Genomic DNA, 14,636 nt, shown 5'->3' on the forward strand with positions numbered 1-14,636 from the left:
TACTAAAAACCTTATTAATTCATTTGAAAGCGGATATTAATATATTATATTCCGAAATAACGTAATGTTCGCCGAAAATTAATGAGGCGTGTTTCGTATTTCGAACGCAATTGAAGATGTAAATTAATTAATACCAATTAATTTATCTTCGCGGACGTGTTTGTCGAATGATTTGCGCGGTATTGAGAAAGTTTTGTTTGCTTTGTCCTTAATAAAAACAAGCGGTTTTCTGCTGGACGTATGCTAAAAACTTATATCGTTTCTCATACTTAGCGATTGCGTTTGTTTAGCTGTAAATATCACTCCGAAAGACTACAGATATAAACGACGCTTGAAAGGCAAACGTGACTAAGCGACAATAACTTCTTTGTACATAAATGATAAGTCGTTGTGGCCTAAAGGATAAGACGTCCGGTGCATTCGTATCGAGCGATGCACCGGTGTTCGAATCTCGCTGGCGGGTACCAATTTTTCTAATGAAATACGTACTCAACAAATGTTCACGATTGACTTCCACGGTGTAGGAATAACATCGTGCAGTAAAAATCAAACCCGCAAAATTATAATTTGCGTAATTACTGGTGGTAGGACCTCTTGTGAGTCCGCACGGGTAGGTACCACCGCCCCGCCTATTTCGGCCGTGAAGCAGTAATGCGTTTCGGTTTGAAGGGTGGGGCAGCCGTTGTGACTATACTGAGACCTTAGAACTATATCTCAAGGTGTGTGGCGCATTTACGTTGTAGATGTATATGGGCTCCAGTAACCACTTAACACCAGGTGGGCTGTGAGCTCGTCCACACATCTAAGCAATAAAAAAAAAAAAAAAGGCAATAACCATATTCGATACGCAAAAAAATATATTTCTAGGTCTATTAAAATCATTTCAATTCCTTCAGCTACTAGCTAGATTCTACTGCAGCTAGATTCGTTAAAATAAATTTTGTTTTCAGGTATTTCAACTTTAAATTAGTCTACTGTAAAGTTCACGCATTGTCGCTTAGTCACCTTTGCCTTTCAAGCTTCGAATTATTATTCCGATGCATTCGGGTCTAATTGTATATCAAGATTGGTGGCGGTGGTTAATAATGGTTACAAATCAGCTTAAGTTTCTTTATGAGCCATGGATTCGGTTTTTTTTTTAGGGTGGGGTGGGCGTAGGTGGGTAGGGTGGACGAGCTCACAGCCCACCTGGTGTTAAGTAGTTATGGGACTCATGCTCATGGTCGCGTAAATGCGCCACCCACCTTGAGATATAAGTTCTAAGGTCTCAAGTATAGTTACAGCGGCTGGCCCCATCCTTCAAACCGAAACGCATTACTACTTCACGACAGAAATAGGCAGGGTGGTGGTACCTACCCGCGCGGACTCACAAGAGGTCCTACCACCAGTAAAAAATATTAATAATTAATAAATAAACTATCATACGACATCACACTCATGGAAACGCAACGAAACAAGGTGTTTTTTATATTGCTATTGGTTTTTTTTATTTTTTTTATTGTTTAGATGGGTGGACGAGCTCACAGCCCACCTGGTGTTAAGTGGTTACTGGAGCCCATAGACATCCACAACGTAAATGCGCCACCCACCTTGAGATACAAGTTCTAAGGTCTCAAGTATAGTTACAACGGCTGCCCCACCCTTCAAACCGAAACGCATTACTACTTCACGGCAGAAATAGGCAGGGTGGTGGTACCCACCCGCGCGGACTCACAAGAGGTCCTACCACCAGTAATTACGCAAATTATAATTTTGCGGGTTTCATTTTTATTACACGATGTTATTCCTTCACCGTGGAAGTCAATCGTGAACATTTGTTGAGTACGTATTTCATTAGAAAAATTGGTACCCGCCTGCGGGATTCGAACACCGGTGCATCGCTTCAACACGAATGCACCGGACGTCTTATCCGTTAGGCCACGACGACTGCAAAACTGGTTTAAATAGATATATAGCTTTCTACACCTTAAATAACAAAATTGTTGATGGTAACTACATGTTTTGTTTTAGAAACACAACCGTATCTACTATCACTACTCATAGATTGGAATTATTGAAGCCTATACACCTAAACTTCAATGCACCACTTACCCTAACAGTTTTTTTTTTTTTATTGCTTAGATGGGTGGACGAGCTCACAGCCCACCTGGTGTTAAGTGGTTACTGGATCCCATAGACATCTACAACGTAGACGCGCCACCCACCTTGAGATACAAGTTCTAAAGTCTCAGTACAACGGCTGCCCCACCCTTCAAACCGAAACGCATTACTGCTTCACGGCAGAAATAGGTAGGGCGGTGGTACCTATCCGCGCGGACTCACAAGAGGTCCTACCACCAGTAACAATATTATTTATTTATTTATTTATTTAATGGATCACCAACAAATGAAACACTGGCTTAAACATAGGGTACAAAAATATCAAAACATGACATGTGCTCACTTAATTATAGATAATCACGGCTAACATCTAGTTCTAGTACCAAATGATTATAAAATTAATTAAATCTGAAAGAAAAAACAAAAAATAAAAGGAACAAAAAGAAATCAGATAAAAAAATTTAAAAAGAAAAAATCCATCAGTAAACTACATGAGAACAATTAACATATTATTATTAATTAATAAATAAACTATCATACGACATCACAGTCATAGAAACGCAACGATAGGTAAATAAGGTGATTTTTATGTTGCTAAGGTTTAAATAGATATAGCTTTCTTCACCTTAAATAACAAAAAAAATGTTTGTGGTATTGTTGATGGTAACTACATGTTTTGTTTTAGAAACATAGACGAATCTCACTACTGGATTGGAATTATTGGAGCCTCATATTGGAGCCTATATACCTAAATTTCAATGCACCACTTACCCTAACAGTTATGATTTGAGATCGAAGTGCCTATTGCCTTGTAAAACGTCAAACCCCCTTCAAACTGAAACGCTTGACTCACAACACGCCCTCCCATCAGTCAAGTATAACTTCAAGCTTTAAACTATCTTTCTATTGTTACAGGTAGCACCGAACATAATAGAATTCGTGAAGTCTCCAGTAAATATCATAGATTTTATAGCGACGTTGAGTTTTTACATGGATGTCGTGGTAGAGCTAACAATAGTTAGACAGTACGTTGATAAAGCAGAGATTTTGGAGTTTATCTCTATCATCAAGATCCTGAGGCTGTTCAAGCTGACCAGACACAGTCCAGGGCTGAAGATCTTGGTGCACACCTTCAAGGCGTCAGCAAAGGAACTGACGCTGTTAGTGTTTTTTCTGGTCCTCGGAATCGTGATCTTCGCGAGCTTGGTGTACTACGCTGAGAAATCGCAGGTAATAAACATAATTAACTTAGTAGTGGAATAAGTATTTGAAATTTTAAATTAAAGAACTAGTTTGTTTTTCTAATTAGACTTTGTATTTAAATACTTGTCTGAACATTACATTCATAAAACTAAAGACGATATTTTTTAAATTGTTTGATTTAGCATAATTCAATGAATATCGTGAGATAGGCTTCGCATGTAGATAAAAAAACCGACGGTAGGTCGAGAATCATTCTTGAAACATGGCGGAAAGCTCAGCGTGAGATGTAATCCCGTCAAATGAACAAGCAGGGTCCATATTAGTATACTAAGAGTAATTACCGTTAATACACACATACATATTATATATAAATTATTTATTTGTTATTTTATGATATATGTTTTAATAAAGCTATACACTTATCTCCGGATTTGGAATGAACTACCCTCCGTGCTATTTTCAGACTATGACATCTCTTTCTTCAAACGAGGTTTTTGGAGATTACTTAGCGGTAGGCAGCAGCTTAGCTGTGATCCTGGAATTGCTTATGTCGTGTTAGCAACGTCGTCAGGTTTGAGCCCCGTGAGCTCAGATGCTCCCCGGTCAACCTAGTACGAAACCTCGAGGTCCCTAAAATAGAAAAAAAAAACACCTTGATTAGTCTCTATTAATTTATCGATGAGAGATAGGCAAGATAGTAGTATACACATTGAGGAGCTTGGAAATATACAACTACTTTAACTCGCGGATACTGAAACTACAATTAATGAATTTAGATCCTCTTGTAAAGCCTGGTACAAATTTATTTATTTTGTAAAATGACGCCACACAAATAGAAAATTGAGTAAAATATGTATGTCACGTCACTAAAGCATCAAAAATATAATTGTGATATTGAAATTACAATCCGACATTTTATTTGAAATGTGACCATAAAATTTAAAGGAGATCTTATTCTATATCTCTGCGAATGATTTCCATTTACATCGAACGCGCTTCCATGTGACGCTGTAAAGTACCCTATACGAATTCATTTGGGTGGTAGTTGATATACAAGCAGAGGTATAGTTTTGCTTTGATTTATAATATGGGTATATAGTTATAGTAAAATATGTACCTTACAGTAAGCATGTAAAGAATAATCTTTATTATTTTTTTGTTTTTGTTTTTAAAAAGGATTTTTCTTTAATGTCATTCAGTGAAGTCTGTCATTCTGAAACAAGAAAGTTCAGATTTGTTTATTACATCAATACTGATTAAAATATTAATTTTAAAAGAGATTAAGGGCTTTAAGTGTTGTTTTCTTATTATACATATTTTATAACAGAAAACGCAATTAAGTATTTTATTGTTAATTCATTTTGAAGTATTCCCGGTAATTATAAATATAGATTTTAATTTGTTTGTTACAGCTAGAGCATGTATTGATAAACTTGAAATATCTTTAAAAATAACGTCAACCCGGTTCCATGTTAACTAAAATTGATTTTTTTTGAAATAACATTAAAAACAGATTTTATGTTTAGTTAATTTAATACCAAGCCAATACACGAAACCTTAAAACCACAGTAATAATATAATAATAATGATAATTTATTTATTTACTACATAAACTCTTAACTAATGACCTAGAATACTATTTACATATTTAAAAAATTGAGAGATTAAGCAGATTATCAACAATATAATATTAACCAATGATCCTCACACTAGGCTATGTATCGTGAGGACCAAAATGCGATTTACTATGTATATAATCGACCTCAAAACGATTTCACTATTATTAATAATTATTACGCTCAAAAACATTTGATATATACAGTCAAAACCGTTTACTGCGACATCGTTTAGAACAACATGCCGGTTATAATAACCTAGAACAAAGGTCCCGGCTGAATGCTATATGAGCGCCTTATTAAAAATATTGCTTTCTACGACATTGCTTATAACGACATACCTCATAAAACGACCACATTTAACTAATATTTCGGAGAACTAGATCTGTTAGAACGACCGGCTAAGCTGTATTGTAAACAATTTGAATAGGTATCCACATTTGTCTTCAATGGCTATTAAAATTAGGAAAGAAAACAATAGGATTTAGTTTAGTGTAGGGTCTTTTCTAATTCTTAGAAACAAAACGCGTGCATGCGGTAGAGTCAAAGCCCGCTTCTTCATATCTCTTCAGTTTGTTTGTTACTTATCTATACACAAGACGCACCAAAACTTTGTGGAGTTATTCGTGAACCTTTCAAAATGTCGCAAAGAAAAAGAAAACAAATTAATATTGAAGAAAAATCGCGTATAATGTAAATATATTTTTCCAATAATTCCCTATCGATTTGTTTGTACTTGCACGATACACATTAAACATCACCGGTTGTTACGACTATCGGTTTTTACGACTGAATATGAGCAGTCCCTTCGATGTCGTTATAACAGATTTTGACTGTAGTATAATAAAAAAAATGAGTAATATAAATAGCACATCAAATAATTACACATATGTATGTGCGTACGTATTATGAGCATTTTTGTTTTTAATTTTTTTTATTGCCCTTGTAGGCAGACGAGCATACGGCCCACCTGATGGTGAGTGGTTACCGTCGCCCATTTACTTCAGCAATGCCAGGGGCAGAGCCAAGCCGCTGCCTAAGCGTAGACATAAACAAATATAAAATAAATTAATATGAAAAAAAAAGAACAGTAAATAAAAAACAGGGAATTTCTCTCCGGACGTTCGCTCTTTGAAATAATAAAAAGCGCGTCTCAATGGTCTCAACGAAATGTCAGCCAATTAAACCCTGATCGGTTGACTTATTGAACTCACCCGACTGGCTAACGAAGTCGGATATTCATAACACGGCTGTAATGAAACTCGCTTGGTTAGTTACTCGTTTGAAGCCGTTCACTGTTTTGTTTGGTAGATCCATACGTTAAAATAGGTCTGTGGATTAGGGAGATTTTTGGCTAACGTAAATTTCGTGAAGTCTTATAGGCGTCAACTTTCAGATGTAAAGTTAGTCCGACCCTAAGAAGTTATATTATTTTATTTGCTAGATAAATAAGTAGGACAGTAGTATTGTTTATATCTGTGTAAAACACATTCTATTTTGTGAAATTCGGTTTCTATAGTCGACCGCTTTTACACAGTCGTCGTGGCCTAAAGGATAAGACGTCCGGTGCATTCGTGTTGAGCGATGCACCGGTGTTCGAATCCAGCAGGCGGGTGCCAATTTTTCTAATGAAATACGTTACTTAACAATTGTTCACGATTGACTTCCACGGTGAAGGAATAACATCGTGTAATAAAAATCAAACCCGCAAAATGATAATTTGCGTAATTACTGGTGGTAGGACCTCTTGTGAGTCCGCGCGGGTGGGTACCACCACCCTGCCTATTTCTGCCGTGAAGCAGTAATGCGTTTCGGTTTGAAGGGTGGGGCAGCCGTTGTAACTATACTGAGACCTTAGAACTTATATCTCAAGGTGTGTGGCGCATTTACGTTGTAGATGTCTATGGGTTCCAGTAACCACTTAACACCAGGTGGGCTGTGAGCTCGTCCACCCATCTAGGCAATAAAAAAAAATCGCAAAATAATTTGTAAATATATTAAAAATAATGCAAAAAAAGCTTCTAACGTTTGGAGCTGTCAAAATATATACATATACTTATATCAATGCGTTTACCAAGCGTTAATTTAAGGCGACGCAAAACGTATTGAACCTGTGTTTACTTTTGCACGCAAGTGTAAATACACTGCGTGACATTGTGAAGGGAACTGCGGCGCGGCTTGCGCAGCTGACGCTCTTGTGAAAACTTTGACTATAGAAACGAAATGTTACCATGTTTTGTGAATTGAAGAAATTGTAAATATTTTATTATTTGAGTTTTTTTTTATGGCTCAGGTGTGTGGACGAGCTCACAGCCCACCTGGTGTTAAGTGGTTACTGGAGCCCATGGACATCTACAACGTAAATGCGCCACCCACCTTGAGATATAAGTTCTAAGATCTCAGTATAGTTACAACGGCTGCCCCACCCTTCAAACCGAAACGCATTACTGCTTCACGGCAGAAATAGGCAGGGCGGTAGTACCTACCCGCGCGGACTCAGAGGTCCTACCACCAGTAAGCAAGCATCTTTGTTTTATTGTTGGCATTGATTATTTTTATCTGATAAATCGTTATTGGAGCCCATAGATCCTAAAGCGTTATTGCGGGACGTCATCTTAATAAGACATGATATTCAATAGTAGAAATTTAAATTTTGGTTGCAACAACGGCTATCGCTATCCGTACTATGTTTATGCTTCATGACAACAATATATTATGATAAGTCTGTAGTCAGCTTGAAAAATGTTCTAGGCAGAAATAGGTAGGGTAGTGGTACCTACCCGCGCGGACTCACAAGAGGTCCTATCACCAGTAATTACGCAAATTATAATTTTGCGGGTTTGATTTTTATTACACGATGTTATTCCTTCACCGCGGAAGTCAATCGTGAACATTTGTTGAGTACGTATTTCATTAGAAAAATTGGTACCCGCCTGAGATTCGAACACCGGTGCATCGCTCAACACGAATGCACCGGACGTCTTATCCCTTAGGCCACAACGACTTCATATGTTCATGGTACTATTAGATACATTGTTTTTTGCGCAACCATTGTAATTTTGTAATTTCAAAACATCAAAAGAACTATCTCTGTGTGCTATGCATCTGTCTTTATGTCGCATCCAATCTTTTATTAAAAATAGATCGCATTTTTATCGGTCGACCATTTTTGAATTTAAAATATAAGCTAAAACCCAAACTCCGTACAAAATTTCACTAAAACCAGTCTCACGAAAATTCTGTAACATCATTAACTAAACTCGATAAATTTATTAATGCTGGCCACATTTTCGTTATGGCACATAAATTATAACCGTTTTTGTATTAACAGTACTTTGAGAAATATTTTTAGCTGAGTTTAGAAAAGAAAAAAAAAATCATGAAGTAAGCTCATTCCGGTATAGAGATTTCTACTTCGGGCCGAAATTAATCTTGGAAATGAACTTGGAATACTATGACGTTGTAAACAATTACTAAGACTAGAGGTCTCGCAGTAGTCGAAATTCGACTATAATTAATTGTAATTGTAAGTTTGTACGCTATTATGATTGTATTTTATACTTCTATAATCACAAATTTCGCCATAGCTACACTATAAAAAAATATCAATAAAAACAAACAATATTTAATCTATTCTCAATTTGACAACAGACGTCAAGAACAAAAGTTTGACAATAAATAGTATGCATGCGTGTGTGCGTCAAACACATGGTATGTAGTGTGTGTAATGTTTTCTTTATTGATTTAATGTATCTTTTATGCATTATTTAAAAAAAATATGAGCATTGTGCACTTCTTCTCTATATCTATACTAATATTATAAAGAGGAAAGATTTGTTTGTTTGTTTGTTTCGAATAGGCTCCGAAACTACTGGACCGATTTGAAAAATTCTTTTTCCATTAGAAGCCGACATTGTCCCTGATGAACATAGGCTACTTTTTTTTTATTTTTTTATTATTTTATTTTTTTGGTTTCATGTGTGTTTTAATGTTTCCGAAGCGAAGCGAGGGCGGGTCGCTAGTTCTCTATAAGTGTGGAAAATTTCATATTCCTCCGTCCTCAAAATTTTCGTAAAAAGGGATACAAAGTTTTTGCTTCACGTATTAATACATATATATAGATTATATTGCAATTTCTACAGTAAAAAAAAAACAAATTACACGACTCTTTAAGGAAACCAATGAAAATGCTATTCTGTCAAGTATTACGGCTTGGAAACAGAATACAATAATCAGCTGGTCAGAATGATTTTCATTTTGTTATTTATGGTAGGTTTTTTTAATAGCAAGCTCTGAGCATTTATATATATTATGTATGTTTGTTGTATATTCCGTTATAAAAACAATAATATACAATATATTCCTATTTAAGACGGTTTTTTAAATTGATCTTATATAGTTAATAGTCGTCGTGGCCTAAAGGATAAGACGTCCGGTGCATTCATATATAGCGATGCACCGGTGTTCGAATCCCGCAGGCAGGTACCAATTTTTCTAATGAAATACGTACTTAACAATTGTTCACGATTGACTTCCACGGTGAAGGAATAGCATCGTGTAATAAAAATCAAACCCGCAAAATTATAACTTGCGTAATTACTGGTGGTAGGATCTCTTGTGAGTCCGCACGGGTAGGTACCACCGCCCCGCCTATTTCTGCCGTGAAGCAGTAATGCGTTTCGGTTAGAAGGGTGGGGCAGCCGTTGTAACTATACTGAGACCTTAGAACTTATATCTCAAGTTGTGTGGCGCATTTACGTCGTAGATATCTATGGGTTCCAGTAACCACTTAACACCAGGTGGGCTGTGAGCTCGTCCACACATCTAGGCAATAAGCCACGACTAAACAAGACAATATGCTGAATTTGTACACAACGTTTCTTACAACTATACGACAAAACAAGATGATAAAGAAAACTAATCTAACATATAATGTAAGGAAATAATTTTATACACAACTAGCTGACCCGGCAGACTTCGTAGTGACTCAATCGATAAATAAAAGACCTAAAGTTTTATATAAAATAGCGACCCGCCCTCGCTTCGCTTCGGAAACATTAAAACACAAATGAAACCAAAAAAAAAAATAAAAAAAGTAGCCTATGTTCATCAGGGACAATGTCGGCATCTAATGGAAAAATAATTTTTCAAATCGGTCCAGTAGTTTAGGAGCCTATTCGAAACAAACAAACAAACAAATCTTTCCTCTTTATAATATTAGTATAGATATAGATAAACTTAAAACAAACAAAAGGAATCCATCCGACGGGAGACATCAAAGGAAAAACAAAATTGTTATTTTTATTACCTTTTTTAAACCTTTTCTGGACTTCCACAAATAAATCAAGACCAAAATTAGCCAAATCGGTCCAGTCGTTCTCGAGTTTTAGCGAGACTAACGAACAGCAATACATTTTTTAAGTATATAGATATACATTAAGCAATTACACTACTTAATTTACTTACTGGTGGTAGGACCTCTTGTGAGTCCGCGCGGGTGGGTACCACCGCCCTGCCTATTTCTGCCGTGAAGCAGTAATGCGTTTCGGTTTGAAGGGTGGGGCAGCCGTTATAACTATACTTGAGACCTTAGAACTTATATCTCATAGGTGGGTGGCGGCATTTACGTTGTAGATTTCTATGGGCTCCAGTAACCACTTAACACCAGGTGGGCCGTGAGCTCGTCCACCTATCTAACCAATAAAAAATAATTTTATTTCGCAGGATAACCCAGAGAACCAGTTTAAATCTATACCCCTCGGTCTTTGGTGGGCGATCGTCACGATGACAACTGTCGGGTATGGAGATATGGCGCCCAAGACTTACCTCGGGATGTTTGTGGGCGCTCTTTGCGCCTTGGCTGGAGTGCTCACTATCGCGCTGCCCGTTCCCGTGATAGTCTCCAACTTCTCCATGTTCTACTCCCATACTCAGGCAAGTGGATAGAGAGTAGAAACTTTATTTTGTTATTGATTAGCTTTTACAGTTACAGGAATGTTCGACTCTGAGCAAATTGAACAGAGTTTTATAGTACCCATTTTTTGTAAGGAATTGTACGTATTTAACAGATGTTCACGATTGACTTCCACGGTTTTTTTTTGTTGCTTAGGGGGGTGGACAAGCTCGCAGCCCACCTGGTGTTAAGTGGTTACTGGAGTCACATAGACATTTACAACGTAAATGCGCTTCCCATCTTGAGATATAAGTTCTAAAGTCTCAAGTATAGTTACAACGGCTGCCCCACCCTTGAAGCCGAAACGCATTACTGCTTCACGGCAGAAATAAGCAGGTGAGGGAATGACATCGTGTAATAAAAGTCAAATCGGCAAAAAAACCTAATATGCGTAATTACTGGTCGTACACGGTATTATGAGTCCGCACGGGTGGTAGCCTGTCTATTTCTGCCGTGAAGCAGTAACGCGTTTCAGTTCGAAGGGCATGGCAGCCGTTGTATTATTAAAATTGAGATATTAGAACTCATGTCTCAAGGTGGGTGACATTTACGTTGTAGATGTCCATGAGCTCCGGTAACCATTTAACATCAAGTGGGCTGTGAGCTTATCCACCCATAAAATACAAAAAAAAAGTTTGGTGTAAGGTACACTGATATTACCATCTCAATCTTACCTTGAGATAAAGATTGAATTGCATTTAATAATGGCGGTATCAGCCTTCAAACTAGAACTGGTGACTACTATACGGCAGAAATAGGCAGGATAGGAAACACTACACGTGCGAATTTACACATAAGTGGCCGTAAATGGTACGACTGTAGGTAGACCTTAATCAATCCCATCATTCTCATGAATAACAATAACAGAAGCAATTCAAAAGTATCAAATTCGCGTAACTTTGAAATACCAAAAAGCCTTGAGTTTTGGTTCAATGTTTTTTTTTTATTGCCTAGATGGGTGGACAATCTCACAGCCTTTACAACGTAAATGCGCCACCCACCTTGAGATATAAGTTCTAAGATCTCAGTATAGTTACAACGGCTGTCCTACCCTTCAAACCGAAACGCATTGCTGCTTCACGGCAGAAATAGGCAGGGCGGTGGTACCTACCCTGGCGGACTCACAAGAGGTCCTATCACCAGTAAAAAATGTGTGTCAAAAATGTTTGTTTTTTTTTAAAACAGTTTATAAACCATTTCAATCGAAACCGTAAATTTTTAAATGAAAAGTTCCGTGTAATATTTTCATGTCGAAATACGTGGTTCAGAAGTTTAAATGGAGCGTGAAAAGTTATCTAGTGTCGGATGTAGAACGTAGTTTGGAGAATGTAATGTGTGGGAAAATTTAGTTTCTGACATGCTAAATGGCATTAAAATACATTTGTTTGTTTGGGGAAATTGAATTTTAGTTAGACGGCTTTGTTTCTGTTTTACTGTGTGCCAATTTATGTGTCTTGTCAAGAAAAGTTTTGGAAGGTTTTTTTATTAGGAATTTAGGTCACTGTATAGCGCGGCTCAAAGGTAGTAGTCATTAATGTTGCCAGCATTCTGAATTCTCTCTCACTAAGACGACCAATCCATATTTACTGGTGGTAGGACCTCTTGTGAGTCTGCGCGGGTAGGTACCACCATACCGCCTATTTCTGCCGTGAAGCAGTAATGCGTTTCGGTTTGAAGGGTGGGGCAGCCGTTGTAACTAAACTGAAACCTTAGAACTTATCTCAAGGTGGGTGACGCATTTACTTTCTAGATGTCTATGAGCTCCAGTTACCACTTAACGCCAGGTGGGCTGTGAGCTCGTCCACCCATCTAAGCAATATGTATAATATATATTATGCTAGCATTGCTAGCTGCTTTAATGGATATTTTAGCTACTGCAAATTAACTGGAAAATTAATTTTAACGTAATCCACTAGGATATATCGGATGGTCCTAGATTAGCAAACGCTCAGAAATCTAAACGAATTGTTATTCATTAAGAATAAAATTCTAGATAAATAGAAATCTTTATTGCGCAAACCAATTACACGGTGTAGATAAAGAAAGAACCGAATAGCCATAAACTACAGCCAATGCATGCTAATTAGATCATTAACTGAAGAAAGTACTGGATGTGGCATCTCTTTAATTAGATTCGAGATTACAAAGTCTTTAGTCTCAAAGATTTACTGTAAACATGTGATCGCAAATGTATGTAGCTAGTTACAAGAAACATAAAGGAATATTGTGTCGTACAGTTTTTTTTTATGTATTAATAAAGTGGCTTTAATTAGTTAACGAATTAGAAAAAGGAGTATTATTTCCTGCTTTTTTATTGCTTTGACGGATGGACTAGCTTACACACAGCTCACTTTGTGTTAAGTGATTAAGAGCCCATAGACATCTACAACGTAAACGCTACCAACCTTGAGATATAAGTTCTAACGTCTCAGTATAGTTACAACGGCTACCCTACCCTTCAAACCGAAACGCATTACTGCTTCACGGCAGAAATAGGCCAGGTGGTGGTACCTACCCGTGCGGACTCAAGAGCTCCTACCACCAGTAATTACGCAAATTATAAGTTTGCAGGTTTAATTTTTATTACACGATGTTATTCCTTCACCGTGGAAGTCAATCGTGAACATTTGTTAAGTACGTATTTCATTTGAAAAGTTGATACCCGCCTGGAATTCGAACACCGGTGCATCGCTACATACGAATGCACCGGACGTCTTATCCTTTAGGCCATGACGACTTTCTTTGCTTCTCGATATTTCTCCATAGAACTATTATAAGAACGAAATTATAACATTCGAATTGTTAAAGATTTAGGTATTTATTTATTTATAACTTTATATACTAGACAGTATAAAGGCGGACTTAATGCCATAGGCATTCTCTGATAGTCTACCTTAGGGGAGTGCAGAGATGAACCTTAGTAGGTGTGGTGTGATAGTGATATTACTTAAACATATGTGTATTTATAACATACATAATATTTATATATATACAAATACTCGTACTTTTTTATTTTTTTATTGCTTAGATGGTTGGACGAGCTCACAGCCCACCTGGTGTTAGGTGGTTACTGGAGCCTATAGACATCTACAACGGCTGCCCCGCCCTTCAAACCGAAACGCATTACTGCTTCACGGCAGAAATAGGTAGGGCGGTGGTACCTACCCGCGCGGACTCACTAGAGGTCCTACCACCAGTAATTACGCAAATTATAATTTTGCGGGTTTCACTTAGTAGTAGTAGCGAAAGTACGTATTTCATTAGAATAATTGGTACCCGCCTGCGGGATTCGAACACCGGCGCATCGCTCGATACGAATGCACCGGACGTCTTATCTTTTAGGCCACGACGACTTGAAAACTGAAATAAATACATATACATAAATATATACATATAAAATACATATAAATAATTATTATCAATTAGATGACTCTGCTAACTCTCTGAGAAACAGTTCCCGAACCGTCGTCTTAAACGCTTCACGGGTAGCGGCCGAGATCTAGATTTCAAGATTCTTGCGCTTTAAAAAGTATACTTGAATATAGCCAATTATTTGAAAGCCAAAACTGCTCAAAAGGATTCTCAGAGGTCGTTAGCCGCGTAACTAGCTACAGAGCTACAGAGAAAGCAGGCTGCACGCTGCCATCCGTGGCTGGCTAATGAACCGGAAAATTCATTCAGTCAGCCTTTTGTAGCAACTATCTCATAAATAATAATAATATAACTCTTTATTTAACACCAAATATACAGAGTAAGCATATAAA

The 14,636-nt window shown here is 37.2% G+C and overlaps 1 protein-coding gene across 1 annotated transcript in view; it reads left to right on the forward strand.

Annotated features, from left to right (window-relative positions):
• Positions 1 to 14,636, forward strand: part of LOC114247074 (potassium voltage-gated channel protein Shaw) — a 217,318-nt gene that overhangs the window by 151,793 nt on the left and 50,889 nt on the right. Inside the window, exons 6-7 of the mRNA XM_089738287.1 lie at positions 3,016 to 3,330; positions 10,644 to 10,853. Of these exons, the coding sequence (XP_089594413.1) occupies positions 3,016 to 3,330; positions 10,644 to 10,853 (525 nt within the window). The remainder of the gene's footprint in view (positions 1 to 3,015; positions 3,331 to 10,643; positions 10,854 to 14,636) is intronic.

The sequence above is a fragment of the Bombyx mandarina genome, chromosome 03, assembly GCF_030267445.1.
Source record: "Bombyx mandarina strain Sakado chromosome 03, ASM3026744v2".
Lineage (NCBI taxonomy): Eukaryota > Metazoa > Arthropoda > Insecta > Lepidoptera > Bombycidae > Bombyx > Bombyx mandarina.